The sequence below is a fragment of the Strigops habroptila genome, chromosome Z (assembly GCF_004027225.2).
Source record: "Strigops habroptila isolate Jane chromosome Z, bStrHab1.2.pri, whole genome shotgun sequence".
Lineage (NCBI taxonomy): Eukaryota > Metazoa > Chordata > Aves > Psittaciformes > Psittacidae > Strigops > Strigops habroptila.
Window position 1 is genome coordinate 3,524,733 of NC_044302.2, and position 16,872 is coordinate 3,541,604.

Here is a 16,872-nt window from a genome sequence, read left to right on the forward strand (position 1 = left end):
CATCCTGCTTTTGCTCCTGTCACAGCAAGGACACCTTCCACCACCCTTGTCCAAACCAAGCCCATTCAGTTTATTACTTGGAAGGCAAACTACAAGCGATGCTGCAGGCCCAACATCTGGCTTCTTTTTTTAGTTTCCCTCTTCCCAAAGCCCACGTGATATTTTTCTATGTGCTTCAAAGCTGGGATTTGTTTGTTTTTTCAAAACCAAGAGCTCCAATTCCAGCATCTGCGAGAAACTTTACAGGAAATAACCCGTGTGCACAGAAGTAGTTGAGTGAACATGCCATAGCAATATTTATCTTTCCCTTCCGTATCACAGGGCGGACAGCACGCAATGCTATTGCTCCTGCCACTGCATCCCAGCAGAAAAGGAGACAGGGGAGTGCAGGGTGGAGCTGCAGGATCAAAAGGCTTCACTGAGGATGAGTGGGGAAAGGGAATGGGTGGTTTTATTTTGGCAATAAGGAGCAAGGTTTTGGCAGAGAGCAGCCAGGAAGGGCATGAGGAGACAGGCAGGGGTTCATCAGCAGCGGAAACTGCTAGAGGTGGGACAGAGCAGAGGAAATACAAGGAAGTAGCTCTGAGCAGCACTAAAGGAGCCAGAAGCTCTAGGGTGAAAGTCCATAGAGGTGCCGTTCATATACACTGAGCTAGTCCAGAAGTATGCTTTCTCTCAGCATATTTCCCCAAAGGGAGGAGAGCTGGCTTGGGGTAGAACCCACATGGGGGAAGGATGCCCATCAGCTAATTCATCCCCAGTGAGACCAAGCCAGAAGCGGGTTCATCTAAGGCTTTGCAAGTCATTTTGGTTGAAGACTTAGAATTTCCAGGCCGAATTTCTGGCAGAAGCGCTAATATTTAACCACATTTAGGAGGTCTAAAAATGCCAAACATGCAAAAACTGCCCATTTAATGACCAGTATCGAACAGCCTCCTAAAGGAACTGTAGAACTTTTAAAACGTGATAGATAAAAGCTCTGAAAAAGTCCCTATTGAGGAATTCTGTGGGCTGGGAGCAATGAGCTCGAGATAGATGTGGGTAACGCCACTGCCTGTTTAACCACCAGCCTCCTGAACTAAGCTCCCCCTCTCATTTCTATGGAAGAGATTCTCATGTCCTGCTGAGACTGGACTCACACTGAATTATTTTAGTTCATTTTTATATGCTTTTGGACATTCCATGTTGCATTGAGTCAAGCTCACATAAAGAAAAAATTATCTTGATGGATTTGGCTGCATTTGCTCTGACATGCTGTTTAAAGGGAAAGAAACACTTCAGCTGGGCTTCTTAGTTTAACAGGATTGAGGAAACTGAGTACAACAATTCATACCCTTAAGACAGCGGGTGAGAACGAAAAGAGATGCATCCAGTGTTGAAGAAACTGGCCCTCTCCCCTCGCCTGATGGAGACATTCAGCGACGCCCTCTGCATGTTCTGAAAATCAGAAAAGAAGAAAATCACTGCGCTCTAGGTTATTGTTTACTGATTACGCCGATAAGGAATCTTCTCCAGCTGTTTGTCTCAAACAAACGAGGAGAATTTACAGGATGAGAGGAGATGCTGGGAACAGGACGATCTGGGGATGAAACAAGGAGCCAATTCTGGTGTCCGGAGGGCTCTGCTCTTACGGGTTCATGGTTCTGCAGGCACCCCAGAACGACCTTCACTCACAAGCTGCTGCCTTGAGCAAGTGGTAACACGAGCTCTTACAAAGCTGATTTATCTTGCTGAGAGGCAGCTCCTTGCTTTGCCCGCTGGCTAGCCAGGAATTCTTGGTGGCTTGCGACAGCATCATATGTCATGCTCCATTCTGCTTCCTCTGGCTTCACCCAAAGCCACTTCTAATGAGAGAAAAGGCTCCCAGTTAATATACTACACTTCAGATTAGGGTTTGTCTTACTGTCTGGCATCGAAGACAAACAATTTCTGCTCTGGTTGCAAACCACAGCTATACTCACTCTTTAAGCAGCAAAATTCTCATTCCAGCTTTCATTTGGCTTAGACCTGGTTCCCAAGCAGAAAAGTTAAACTTTCACCTTGCTACAGACCAGGCAATCATCAGACGCCTGACTCTGAGCACAGCGTAGCCCTGTCAGGATGGATTAATGTTGGGATAAAGACACCAATACAAGCAGAAAAGCCACCAAAGAATTTGGTGTCCTTATGTCTACTGCTGCGATTCAATGCAAACCTTTCCTAAGGGGCTGAGAGCACGTCCTCTGTTTTCCGCATTATCCCTTCCTCCAGCAGACAATACTGGGCACGGCAGGAAAAGCAAGCACATATGGTTTGCACTCAATGACAGATCACTACAAGGAAAGGACACAGAGAGGCTGTGGGATTTTCAAGGACCCTCTCACAGCACGAGTCTGCGACACAGAAGCAGAGTTGTGCAGCTTTACAATATATGACATTATGCAGCCCCAGCAAGCACCCTTTGACTGCTTACTCTTGCATTTCAGTACGGCTTCAATAAACGCACTTGATGGTCTAAGGTACTCCACAGGGAAATAAAAAAGGATAAACTACCAGCATTTGGAATTTTTGTGGTGTGGCAGTTTGCCTTAGCAAGGTGTATAATGAGGTTTCCAATAAACCATCACCCAAAGGAATAAGCCTTTTTCTCCTATACAATACCAGCACAATTGTTCATACAACTCATGCGACAGAAAGCAGCCCGCATTCGGGCACCGTGGGCATCCCATAAAGATCAACTCAAGGCAAAATGCAATCGCGCTTCTAAAAACAACAGTGTCAGACCTTTTGTTTATCTGCGTTGCAGCAATATTGCACTTCCTAAAATAAAACACACGGTCCCCGTCTTCCAAGAAGATTACCATCATATAAAAACCAAGTCTGGAATCATTCTTTGCCCGCCTGGGGCTGCATTTAAAAATGTTATTCCTGGCCTGCTCCGCTTAAAGATCACCACCCGTACCATTTATCTAGCTGATGTGCAGTCTGGCTATCGGACTGCAGCAGACATACAGCCAAGTCCCATGGAAAAATGGTCTGGAAAGAAAAGAAATGATGTATTGGCCTCTTGGTTGCTGGATGCCATCCATGCAACCCGTCGGCAAGTCTAAAAACGATAAAGCTGCTTCAAAAAGTGCATTGCTGTCAACCAGAACCCCGGTTTCGAGTGGGAATGTGCGCGCGTGTGGGAAATAACCATTTTAAGAGGCCTTTGGTGTCTCTTATTTCCATGTTTTTAGAGGTAATGTGAAATCAACTGCACAATTGGCTTGGACCGCAGAGCGTGGTTTGGTTTGGTGAGGCTGCTCAGGCAAACGCTGGTGCCAAAAGCTTTTGGCATCGCAAACCTAGCAGCATCTCATGCCATATTGCACCCTTCTGCTGTGTCTTTGAGGCTCTTCGCCACCCTAAAACAACAGCTAAGGGAAGAGGGCAGCACAGCCATTCCTTATGCTACTCCATAAGCTCCTCCTAGCTGGAATACGGATGCTTTTGACTGTAAACCGAGGGAAAAGGCATGCACCTCCCCACATTACATCAAGCAACCAGCACAGGGAGGTGGTCAGTCAGCCATACCCTTCTCCAGGCTGACCCTCACCCTGAGGGGATGACAGGAGCCCCAAGCCCCCATCAGCCATCAGAGCGCCTCCGCGGGGTCAGCCTGGCGCAGCCCTGCCCTGAGGGGCGCCACTGCCTCAGGTCTGGCCCCCACAGGCGGTGGCAGCACCGGGACACCGAGAGCGCGATTCCCGTCCCTCGCCTGAGGGGAGCCGTGCCCCCGGACCCGCCGCCCGACAACGCCGGACACAAAAGAGATCTAGCACCACCCCTCGCCTAATTAAGCCGCCTTTAAACCAATCAGCGCCAGGGGCGGGATTAACGCGGGCTACAAGGGTTGATTGACAAGCCTCTGAGACCACTCATGTTGTAGCAAAGGGAGTGGGTGGAGCCAGGGCATTGGCAGCCAATCACCAGGTGCGCGTAGACGGCTCAGCCAATCGCTGGGGCGGTGGGTGTGGCCCGGCGCGGGGTCAGACCGGGAGTGAAGGCGCACCGCCGCTCCTTCCTCTCCGCTCCCGGCGGGGACTTCTCACTGCGGGGATCCCTCCGCCGCTAACCGGCGGTGAGCGCACGGACCCGTCGTCCTCCTCCGCCTGCTCGCCGCCTTCCAGCGAGGGATTATTTCCCGCGGTAGTGGCGGCGGCGGGGCCCAGCGCGGCGGATGGAGGCAGCCGGCGCCCGGCTGAGAGAAGGAGCCGCCCCGTGAGGGAGGGAGGGAGGACGCGGGAGCGCAGAGGCCTGCTCCGGGCCCTACCGGGCAGAGACCCCGCGGCCAGGCCGCGCCTCAGCGCTCGGGCCTGCGCTGCCGGCGGCCGCCCTCGGCGGGGCCCGGCCCGGCCCTGCCCGCCGCCGGGGGCTGCCCCCCGCGCTCCTCGCCGCCGGGCCCCCTCGTCCCCCGGGGGCCGGGCTTGCCGGGAGGGCGGGAGCGCGGAGGGGGACGTTTAGGGGGTGTCGGGGCGCCGGGCTTACGGGCCCCCCTCGGTGCGCTGCCGCCCGCTCTCGCCGCCGCGACCCCCAGCAGGGCGTGCGCCCTCCGGGCCGGGGGAAGGCGGAGCACCATGGTGGAGAAGCGGTGCCCGCGGCTGCAGCGGGACGGCGTGTACCGCTGGTTCTCCGAGCTGCCTTCTCCGCAGCGTGTGGAGTTCCTCTGCGGCCTCCTGGACCTCTGCATCCCGCTGGAGCTGCGCTTCCTAGGCGCCTGCCTGGAGGACCTGGCCCGCAAGGACTATCACTCGCTGCGTGACTCCGAAATCAAGGCCAACAACCCCGCGGACCTGGGGAGCCTCACTAACCTGACGGACGAGGTGGTACGCAGCAAACTTTTGGTGTCCCTCGCCCTGCTCGGGTCTGCACACCGAGAGGCGGCCGGGGTCCTCTTCCGTACCCTCACCCACATCGATTCAGTCATCAACAACTACGGGCTACAACTCAACGAGGGCCGCACAGGGGATGAGTTCCTGCTGCTCTTCACGATGGCATCCAACCATCCTGCTTTCAGCTTCCACCAGAAACAGGTCCTGAGGCAAGAGCTCACCCAGATCCAGAATATCATGGCCAGCACCAGCAAGAATCCCAGCACCTCTGCCCTCAACACCATGGCAACCTATCCTGGATGCCATAAGGTGGGTATCGTGCTTGTGTACACCACGATGGCACTGCTGAAGGGCACTGGGTTGTGTCTTCAGCTGTGATTTTAAATCTTTCTTTTAGTACAGGCATTCTAGTGATAAATGGCAGCCTAAGAGACTGGCAGCGATCACTTAGTTGGTTGATGATGGGGGTGGATAACTGAGGGCCAAAAGAGGGGGTGCATGGAGTTCTTAGGGGTTGTGACATTCAAATGGGAAGGGGTTCACAAGCTTATCAACAGGCAGCAGTGTAAACCTTAACTGATTGCTTCTGGAGGTACATCTGCTGAGGGGGGACGGTCCTGCCAGTTGTGTGGAAGACCATTGATTTAGTATGGGAAGCAGACATGTAGATTTGGAAACAGGCGTTTGTTTAAAAGTTTCCCTGGAATAAGTTGGAAAGGAGGATCGGCTTTAGGAGTAGCTGTCCAGTGGCAAAGGCATCTTGGCGAGTCTGGGTTTTGTTTAGACAACTGTGATGGCAAACATTCGGAGTTACTGATACTAAACTTGAAGAAATGTGGTGGTTGCCTGTCACTGTGAAGCTCCTGGGTATTGATCTTGGTGTCAGTGGTTCACCGTCGTTAAATTGCTGTTTGTTCATTCAGCTGCCAGCAATTAAGCTTGACAGTAACATTTTAAGATGTGCTGTTAATTATTACATATGTTACTGGGTGCTTAAGTGCTCTTGGCCTGCTGCAACTTAGGGAATCAGACTGTCTTTTTGACTGAATTTAACCTGCTTGAAAGTTGAAGTTAAGTGCCAGCTAGGTGGGTGCGTGTGATCAGTTAACAGGCTGTAGCTTTTGAGGATGTATGGTCTCAGCAAATAACTGTGTTACCCTTCTATTGGGAAAGATGGTGTATATCTAAAGGCGATGAAAATCCCTGTGTTGGAGTAGGATCCTAAATAAAGCTTTTTCTGAGGGCTCAGTACAGATTGTGATGAGTGTTGGATTCCAGACTGAGACAGAAATCTATGCTCAGTCTTCCCCTGAATACAAATTTCCTTCCGATTTTGTTTCTTTGAACACCGCTGCTTCAATTGTAAAATTTAGACGCGTATTATTAAACTTTGTATTTCTCCTAATCTTCCTTTCCAATGTCTTTAAACAGCGCTTTTTCCTGACATTTTGTTTTAAGGGGAAAGAACAAGGTATGGGATTGCCTTTTTCTTCAGTTTAAACCTCTGCGTGAATAAAACATAGAAGGAAAGATTTCACACAGAGTGTAGAAGGGTATAATTAAAACCAGAAAAAGCTTCCTTTCAGATGCTTAACTACTTGCAACTTCCTTTCTTCAAAAGATGCATGGACCCTGGGCTTGGAAGGGAAGACTGTAAATCAGATATAAGTTTTCCCAAAATAAGGTGAGTAAAAAAAGATAAAATTCTGTGGGCAGGAACATTTTTTTAGAGTATGCTTTCAAAGCTTCACAATAGCCCACGGTTTATGTAGCTGAAAAACTCTGCCACTATTTATGTCAGTCTAAGATGGACGGAGAATCCATTCTACCATTTTTTTGTGCCAGCAGTAAGGCACACAGGACAGTCATTTGATGTTTTTTGTTCTTCTGAACTCATTGAAGAGTTGTCTCTTTGAAAATACTTTTGTTTTTTTAAAGAAATAGGTGTGGAATACTGGCTGCCAAGTACAGGATAGTTGAGAGGGAACAAAAAAGGCGATTTTGTTTTTATGGTTTCTTAAATGTGCGTTTCGTTAGATACAGGTTTCCTTTTTTAAGATTGTTGAATATTTTCAGTGTTGATAGCTGGGTAATTTTGCTACTTTTAGAGCAAGCAGTTGGCTTAAAACACGAGTTGGATCAAGCAAGTGGAAAAAACAATGTCTTTCTCCATTTAGCAGAGTTTAAATATGCACAAATAAATTCCAGCACTGTGGACTTCGATCTTGTGATGTTACCAAGTAGTGTTGTGACAATACTTGTGTTGTAACATCACCTAAAAAAACAATACAGATGTCAAGAGAAAGTGAGCGGCAGTGAGCTGCTGCCTGCCAAGAGTCCCGTGCTCTTCATCCTCTTCAGAACTGGAAGAGAGTTTCTTCCCCAGTGCCAGCACTTTCTCATCACTCCTGTTGCTTTACTACAGCTGGAGCTATGCAAAGCTGGTACTTGAAGTCAGTGCTGCGTGTTAAACTGTGTGAATGCTGCTCCTATATTCTAAAGTGTAAACCCCTTTCAGCTCATCCTTAAAAAAAATGAGCTGCAGAAATGGGCACCATTTGAGGTCCTGAGAAACTTTGGGAAGCTGGAATGGCGTGGATGTGTAACGGCATGCAAATAGGGAGCTCTTTGTGAACAGGGCTAGTTATCCTTCAGCGTCTCCCTTGTGCCAAGTGTGGGAATAGGGACTAACACTTGTGTGACCACAGTTCTGTATAACTAGAGGTCCGTTACAGTTTCTGATGACTTACATTTAACTTGTTTATTCAGGGAGTTGCAACAAAAAAAGTCGAAGAGTGTTCTTGTTCTCTTTGCAGAAACAAATGGAAATGTGCTGCTTCTCCTTAGTCCTATTAAAATATGACCCAACTTGATATTAGCTACGACTTTTTTCCAGAGGATTGGAGCTTGCAATCCTCTTTACATCTCCTGTCTCTTTCACATCTTGCAGTGAAATCTCTCAGAAATGAATTGTGAAGAGACTGACCAGTTGATAGAAAATTACTGCAAACATTTCATGAGCCTTCAGGTTACTTTGCATCACTAACCAACTTCATCTACCTCAAACAACTGCTTTTTGCTGTTCTCTTTTACTGTCTGCTGGAATTGCTGACTACAAGGAGGCTCAAAACAGCTGCCCATATATTTTTGCTTTAATTTATGCTTTTCAAGATTATTCTTGGAATATATGAGTCTTAACAGGAAAAGGTGGCTGTGGCTGGCTTTACGTAGGTCAGTAATTATTAGACTTGTGGTTTCTACTTGATAGTACAAAATGAACATTAAGTTTCCTTGCCTTAAGTAAGGAGAACTCTGCCCTCTCTACAGCAGACTATGCCTTTAGTCTTTGTAAAGATGATAATTTCTGCCCCTTGTCCACTATTTTCTTCTGGTTTTGAATGGTGCCACTGCTTGCAGGACTTGAACTGTAAGTTCTTCAAACCTTTTGCTTGTAGGCATGAAATCTGGAGGTGGTTGTATGGTTTTTAAAGATTGAAACAGTGCAAATTGTCTTCAAATGAAGCCCAGTCATATGTCTGAGGAATCAGGTCTTTCAAAACTCTTGTTCCTGAGATTACCACTAATGGGCTTTTCTTTTAACTGGAAATGATGCAACTGAGTTTTCAGGCTTGTTTTGCACCTGAAGATGCCTATTCAGATGTCTTATACCTTTGCCACAAAGGAGATGAAATGGTTTTCTGGCCAACGCTTCCTAGCATTTGAAGGCTCATTTCTATGCTGATGTATAGTGCTTAGAGCTGCAAATTGCTGCTGTCTTGCTAGAGGAGGGGGAGCTGGAAGCATCAGGGCACTCAAAAACCAGCAGTCAAGTGTCTCCTGCTGTGCATGTGCATATGCGGGTGCTTTGACAGGCAACGTGCCACTGCTGAATTTGTGACCCACTGAGAAGGGAGGAATGTCTCCAAGCTGCCTCCCGACATCTTGAACCATCCATTCAGACTTCTGTTCTGTGTGCCTTGTGACAACAAACCTCTGACTTTGCTATCGGTGAAAACTTAATCACTGAAGACGTAACTCCCAGAACTAGAGGAGAAGTTATTAAGGAATCTGTCATGGTGTATTTCTTGGACTTGATTTCATCTACTGAAATCATTCTGTAAAAACAGGGAAATAAGATAATGCTTTGGTTGCCTTCTTGGCTGAGCTAGCCAGCTATGGCAGGAGCTCCTCAGTGCAATTAGTGCCATGATCTGGTTGAGGCTTCAGCTGCAGAACCGGGGTCATAAATAGTAGGTCTGACTACAGTTTGTTTGCAGCTGAAAGGAAATAAGAGTCAGTGACACTGTAGTTATGCGGCTGTTTCAGGTTGGTGTCTTGTGAATGGGAAAAAGGGTTCTTGCCTAGTCAGTTTCCAAATGCTGCACCAACATCTATTTCAAGTTTCTAGCATAAGGTGCTATTTTTCACTTGTGCTAATTCACTAGGATCATCCAAACCTTCAAAATAACTAAAGACTGTGTATTAGGAGCGGTGCAGAGCTGATGTTCTGAGGGGTCCATTTCAAATAATTTCACCTTTCTGCACTGTTTGGCTCAGGTGGTTGAAGTTACGTACTCCATCTTTAGAAATATTCTGATTTTTATTTCGTCTGTGGAATGATGAGTTGGAGAAAAAAAACCTATTACTTGTTGGGTTGAAACTGAGTCCTTAAGGCCTCACAGAGTAAGCAATCTAACTATTCAGTGATCTATGCAAGCTGCCTTTATGGCTTTTTTGCTAGCTTTGTATGAATATAATAAATATGAGAAACCTAATTTTCAGCTTCCTAACCCACTGAACGTATTTCATAGCTTTGGTAAATTACCATGTTAATAGCAGTTGTTAGCTAGGATTAGAGGTGTTTACTCACTGATATCAGTAGTTGCTATCTCAGGAATTACCTCATTTTCAAAAACATACAAACCTCACCTCAGGAGCTGTAGGGGCAGGTTTTGTAGCTTCCAGCTGGGGACATGTGCCAGTCTTTGCATGTCCTTTTGGTATTCCATGTACTTGAGGCAACACGGTTTGCGCACGCCTCTTGATATTCCACTTAAAAAATGTGAGGCTTCCAGTTCTGGCTCATTTCCTACTGATACTCTTGTTTGAAAGTTTTTGTGACTCTGGTAAAATGGTTGAGTCTCAAACCTGCTGTATTTTCCGAAATGAGCTTAGCATACAAAGGAGTCCTTGGAAGACAACAGTTCCATGTAGTAACAGTATCCATTACCACCAAATTCACTTTGCCTAATCATTGAGTTTAAGAACCTAAATTAGTTTGCTTGGGAAATAGACTGTGCATCCAAACATCAGGGACAGAGCAGCCAAAAAATTTGTGTTGAGCTAATAATGTTGTTTTTTCTGTGAGCTGTTTTCCCATATTTTTGTGCAGGCTGAATCAAGTTTTGGTTTCAAGAGTACATTTCACTTCACTTTATAAATTTACTCTTCTTTTTTCCGTACTAATTACCTTGTAACTGTTAGTTGTCACTTAAGCAACATTGAAGTTGCTTATCTCTCCTTAGAAGGCCTTATCTCTCCTGGTATAAAGATGCCTGTTGTAAGATCTCGGGTGTTTTGAGCTGTACCAGACTTCAAATTGGTTTAATTGAATCTGTAAAAGCTGTGTGGAGATCCTGCTTAGAAAAGGAGGGGCCAGCAGTAATTAACCACACCTAACAAGCATTCCAGTGTCCAGCTTCAAAGGTACTGAACAGCATCCTTGTTTGGCAGTATTTAACCATTTGCTTTAGGGCTAGGGTAGAGCTCTGGTTCCTCTATGGACTTCTCAGTGCTTCAGTATCTGTGATACTTTTCCCTTAAATGTGCTCTGTAAAGGAATGTGTATAGTCATCTTCTGTATTCAAGTACGGCACTGTCCATTTTACTACCTCCTGTTGAGTGCTTTTTCTCCTCCAAAACAAAAAGACAAATATGGGAATGTTATTCCTCAGAATGTAGATAAGCATTTCTATGACTCCACAGAATCTTATTATAGAAACGCTAGATCTAATTTGTCTGTTGAAATGAGAACCATTGTCATGCTTAAACTAGAATTTGACTTTACTCTTAAACAAAAGAATTGGAGCAAGTCGAATTGAACTTGTTCTCTATTTAGATTTGAAATGGGTATTAAATCTAGCAAAGAGATGCTGATATGGTTCAGATCTGTATTTCTTTGCATGGGTTTTGTAACGAGCAGACATCAAAATTCCTTGCTCTTGCTTCATGCTAAAATAGAATTTTTCCTTTGGTCCCATTGGTGTGATTATCCAACAGTAAACATTGGAAGGGATCAACTTTTTAATTGGGTGTTCTGGCCAATAATGGGTTGCAGGATATTTGTAAATAGCTGAAGCGATCCGGAAATAATAAGATCAATTACTTAAGAGTAAGATCTCAATTTGAATTAAAGACCTGCCAAGTCATGGTAATAAATAGTGAAAGTGAACATTTTTCACGCATATTATGAATTATTTTCCAGTGTTGTCTTTTTTTCCACCATAGTAGTTTTATTACACTCAAGCCATTACTTAAGTGGTTATTGGGGGGGGGGGGGGGGGAGGAGGAAGGAGAAATCCAGTTCAGTGAATTTGTGACTTGTCATATAACATCTGCGAACCTTGTTAATTTGTGAATTCTTGCAGAAGAGACTAGAGTGGCAATGAACCATTCTACCAGGGAAAAGCTTATGGAATCATTGCTTGGTTTATACTTCAGCAAGTTTTAGAATTGCTTTTTCGATTATCCTTTTACCTCCCAAATGTATACACTGGCCCCATGAGGGCAATTTCCCACCCATATATTGGCAATAGAAGTAGGCTAGCTCCAAAGTCAACATAATATTTTAAAGGCAGATGTCATTAAGGAATGGAAGGCTTGTAGAGCAGGTAGGACCATGCTACACTTGGAATTCTCATGGGAAGTGTAAGGTGATCTTCCCGTCTGGAGGCTATGCTTTTAGGCTTTTGGCTTTTGGTGGCATTCAGGTGAAGAAACAGAGGGACATGTTTGTACATCAGTGCTGGGATAGAGACCTCTTTCAAGGTCTGGTTATAAGCAGTTACCTGTTTTGATTTTGAAGCGCTTTTCATGATTGGTTTGTAAAATACAGATTTGATTTTTATTTATTTTTGTTTGTTTGAAGGAAAAATAAAAATATTTCTTGTCATCTGTCCTTTTTATTATTATTATTAAATATGCCTGATGCACCAGAAGTCTAGAATGAAAGTGCCTTGAATTAGCAGTGTGAGTGAACTGGTTGCGCTTCCAGCTTCTCTCTGTAGTAAATTGTGGAGGATCAGGAAGATGAGAAGTGCAGTTGTTGTTTTGTAGCTTATTTGTATTATTGCTTGGGGGTTTTTTGTTGCCTCCTGTAGAGAGTTTTTCCTTTTAGGGTTCAAACTTTTCACTCAATATATCTTTTCAGCAGGAAATCTCACGAATTGTGCCTGTTTGGCATCTCCTGTGGTTAGGTGTTGGAGACTGTGTAGTGGTGGCAGCAAACATTGCATTAGTTTAATATTAAAGAATTCGGAAACTTCTTTGCAGAGCACAGCTTCACTTGTTTGGCTTATGTGGTGAGTGCACAAACCAGAGCTGTCACGTACTTTCAGGTGTTTCATTTGACTGTCTTGAATGGCAGATATGCAGCACAACGTAATTAGTCCAGTTGCTCTGTTGTAGGTTTATGTTCCTAGTATTGACAAAGTATTTGCAACTATTTAAGCAAAGGATTTTAAGTGTAAATTAGTCTATAAATTACAACTCAGTTTTTTGGTCCATCTGCTCTGCTGAATTTATAGTGGAGCCTTGGAGCAGGTGTGTGATTGTCCCGCAGCATTTAAGTACTACATGCCTCATTTCATCCCAGTAATAGTCTCACAGGACAATAGCATGTGATCTATTACCCCATTTCACTGTGAATTAACTCTTCACCCTTTGTGTTCAGAGATGGATACCTTTTTACCAGCTTCCCATGTGAGAAACATGGATAAACCTGACTTGATTGACCTGGTGCTTGCATCATTTTTTTGGTAGACCTAGCTGTTGGTACTGCATGAATTTCTAGCACAAACCAAGCACTTTCAGTTGCATTCGTGTCCTAGCCCAACAAGGAAAATACGTGTAAATTTAAGTGTTGAGTAATGTTGAGGACTTCAGTAGGTATATGGAAAGTTGGTTGTGTTTGTGAGTATTCCTTAAACATCCTTGTGGAAGAGCCCAAATCTTCAAAAGGAGTAGGTTTACTTCTGTTCTTCCAGTGGAAGAACGGTCAGGTATTAGCATATAGAAGTAAGTGCAGAACTGGTGCCTGAGGCTATGGTTTCACAAGCAGTTGCTTTGGCAAGGAAGATGGTTGCTCAGTCTTGGTCTTCTTGGTTTTGTAGTCTCACTAGGTTTTGAGTTTCAGGTCCTTGCACTGGTTGTTTCTGGCTCAGACTTAGCCTACTGAGCAATCTCATGCCCTCATAGAATGACATCTGAGCGTCAGCAATGTGTTTCTTTCCCAAATTACTTGGGAACCTGCGTTACGTCCCTCCACTGGGAAATCGCAGCTTATCTGCCTGAGCATGCCAGGGCTGTATCCTTGCCATGCAGCTTCTGCTGGAGCATTTTTGCAAACAGGATTGCTCCATGTTAAAGACCTTAGTTTGATGTCAAAATAAGCTGCTGTTAATACTCATTAATGTAAAACTGGCAGGAGCAAAGTTGACTTTTACCCCCATCAGACTTCAGTGCTCCAAGCCCTGAATGCACTCTTATATGTTACCTGCATCACCCTCAAGCGTGGAGGTCAGTTTATGATTATGAAAAACCTTATTTAATAGAGGCTTCCAAAGCAAATATTGGCAGAAGCATTTATCATTGGGACTTTCCCAGTGTCTCACTGGCCGTTTTTGAAACCTGAGTTTTATGTGGAAAATGTTTTACCGTGTGATGTGTAATGCAGGACCTAAATTTCATACCTAACTAGGTATAGAAATCTTATTTTATTCCCTCAGATCCTATATCTGAGGTTGCATGCATATTCTAGGTAGTAAGCCATGTTAATTTTTAGTATTGGCTCCACTTCAAACTAAGTCAGCAAATAGTCTGCTATTAAACCATGTATTTTCTGTGTTCTGTTTAGTTATTTTTAAAAGGAACATATAATTGCTGTTTTGGTAAAATTCTTACCACATGAAATTTGACTTCTGTCAGTCCTGTTATTTTTATGAAAGACTCTGCTATATTAAATGTCAGGCATTGTCCCTGGGGAGCCAAGCTAATAGTTACTGAATCTGGCTTCACAGATTTACTGTTTTCCTTTGACTTCCACTGTCTTGGACAGTGGCAGACCCTCTTCAGGTAGCAGTGACTGAAAGAGAACCTGTTAAAGGAACTGCTCCTGGTGATTTTGTTGTGCAATTTATTTCTTCTTTTCTGTGTGCTTTTTGATGGATCAAGGGATTTATAGAGCTTTCTAGAACTTTCTTTCTTTGCTGTCCCAAGATGATCTGTGCCTGTTAGTGTATCTCTGATGCTGAGGAAAAAAAATCACTGCACTGCTGAAAAAAATAATACAATTGTTTGCTGGCAGGTAGGAAGGGGAAAATGTGATAATGGCTAAAATTCTAGCAGTGACTTCTGGTACCTTGTTGTGTTTGTCCTCAACCCCTGATTCAAAGCAATTGTTCCACTTCCTTGCTGACTCCTGGGGGTGAAGGGCTTCAGGGTGGCATTCTGTGATCCTTTAGTCTAGCCCTTGTTGGAAAGGATGTGGTTTTCAGTTTTGATACCGTTTTTATTACTATGGAGAATGACGCACAGAAGAGTTCAGGCTGAGCTTCAGTCATTAGGTAGTGATGAATTTTCTTTGTTATTTTCAGTTATGACTACTACTTTAACTTGAAATTCAAGAGACAATCTAGGTTTTAATCTGGACACACATCAGTTCATCTGTGAGCCAGATGTTTTGCTGTGGAGGGAGTGGACACAGCATTAAGAGTTGAGAAAAAGTAGTTTAAGAATCTCTTCTGCACCCATTTGAGTGGTACATCTTCTAGACTTGTTGAAGAAGCCACTCACGTTAAAACAATTTATAGATAATCTAGTGAAATTATGACTAGGTGGAACAGGCGGTTTTCCTTCCCCCTGGCCTTCTACAAAGTGCTGTGCTGAGGATAAGATTAAGTATAGTGAAGAGTATTTCTATTCCTTTAACTCTCTGGGGTTGTGGTTGTATTTGGTTAGTCTTAATGGACTGTTTCTGCTGATGTTCTCGAATAATTTCAGTTGAAAAATCCAAAGTCTTCTGTTCAGATGTCTGATGCTGTACTCTCTTAGACCTTGAATGATTCATGAATTTTTCTGCACTTATAAAATGTCACTCCTGTGGTTTTATGATCTATAGCCTGGGCCTTTCTGGTTTCTGAGGCCAGCTTATCCACCTTGACAGTGGACTCTAACTGCTTTAGAAAACAAGCCTTTAACGGTTCCTGAACAGCAGATGCTTACTCGTTAATGGCATGTTGGCTTTCTTTAGAGATGTTACAGACCCTAAAAGGCTCAAGGCAATTTACTTACGATTTCTCAGAATCTTTATCTCACTGGAATACCTTGTTCTTTATTCAGAATCTAGTGACTGCTTATTAGTTGTGCTGAGCCCAATCTATGGCATTACAGTAATGTTCAGATACGGTGAACATTCCTCTCAGAACTGGTATGACAATAAGTTGAATTTGTACAAGTCCTTCCTAGGCATCTCTCTACTGTTAAGCTCTTGCCAGTGTTTCTCCCAACTCTCCTGGGAGAGTATCTTCTGCAGTTTGTAGCTCATGGGTTATTGTTTCTCTGGTTTGCTTGGCCTTAAATTAAACCAAAAAAAAAAGAAAAGCTGTTACTACTTTGGAAATAAAACGTTTTTCATCATTTTACTTTCCCTAAGCAAATCCAAACCTTTGCAGTATTGGTATGTTTAAGTCAGTGGAAAAAGTTATTTAAAATTTGGAATGAAAGCTTCAAGCAGTCAGATTCACTGGTTATAACCCCATTCAGCTCGCTAACAAAGTGCTCCATTTGGAACTAATCAGAGCTTTGTGATATTTTCTCTAGGCCAATTTGAAACTGCTTTCCTTTGATGTGTGGCTGAATCAGATAGTATATGAGCTTGGTCAGTCAAGGCATATGGGCTAAATTAATCTTTACCAAATTATAAAAATTAAGTCTTTATGGAAAGAACTGGAGGTTAGGTATAAACAAAATGCGAACTTTAAACTGCACGTGCTGCTTATCGTAAGGATGGTGGAGAGAGGGGAATACAAGATAGGAGGCAATATATCATAACAAACTGCTTGTTTAGAGATTCTTCTGAAACCATGTGGCTATGTTCTTACTCAGTTTCATGTACTCTAAGTGTTTATATTTGCTGACTGTTCTGAATATGTAGAACCTGGTTGTTCAGGATAACATAGTCTTGCCCAAATCTGATTTTCTAGCTTGCTGTGTTACTCTCTTGCTCTTATGACATCTCCCATGGCCAGGAGGATGGTGGTGTCGATGCTGTCTGCTGGAATTTCCTCTCAGCAGCAATCCACTAGAGTGAGGGTTTAATCAGCTCCAGGAGAGAGACGGTGTGGGATAAGCTTGGGTAAAGACTGACTTTGGCAAGGAGACTTAAACCCTTAAAAAATTCTTAAAACTTCTTCACTCTCCCCCCCAGCTTGATGTTTAGTGGCTGCTCTTCCTTATGGGAAAGCTTGATATTAAGCTTTTGTTACTGCTGGAAAGCTGTGCTGAAGAAGCATACGAGTAAACTTTATTTTTTGATCAAAAAGTAGACTAACAGTGCTGAAAAGGAAAGCAAGTACTTGTAATCCTGCTTTCTTCTGACACTCATCTGTCCTTCTTGATTGATTTCTTTGCATGTATAAGCTTTCTTATGGATGTCAAGTATACCAGGCCTTTCACTTGTGCTACTGCTTTAAACTGCATATAAATCTATAAATGTCAGTCTTAAAATGGAGCTTACAATAGG

The 16,872-nt window shown here is 44.0% G+C and overlaps 1 protein-coding gene across 1 annotated transcript in view; it reads left to right on the forward strand.

The window, feature by feature from the left end:
• The first annotated feature begins 4,017 nt into the window (after nucleotides 1–4,017).
• The window catches only part of LOC115619907 (zinc finger CCHC domain-containing protein 14-like), a 54,161-nt gene continuing 41,306 nt past the window's right edge, over nucleotides 4,018–16,872 (forward strand). Inside the window, exon 1 of the mRNA XM_030512906.1 lies at nucleotides 4,018–5,162. Within this exon, the coding sequence (XP_030368766.1) occupies nucleotides 4,599–5,162 (564 nt within the window). The 5' untranslated portion in view covers nucleotides 4,018–4,598. The remainder of the gene's footprint in view (nucleotides 5,163–16,872) is intronic.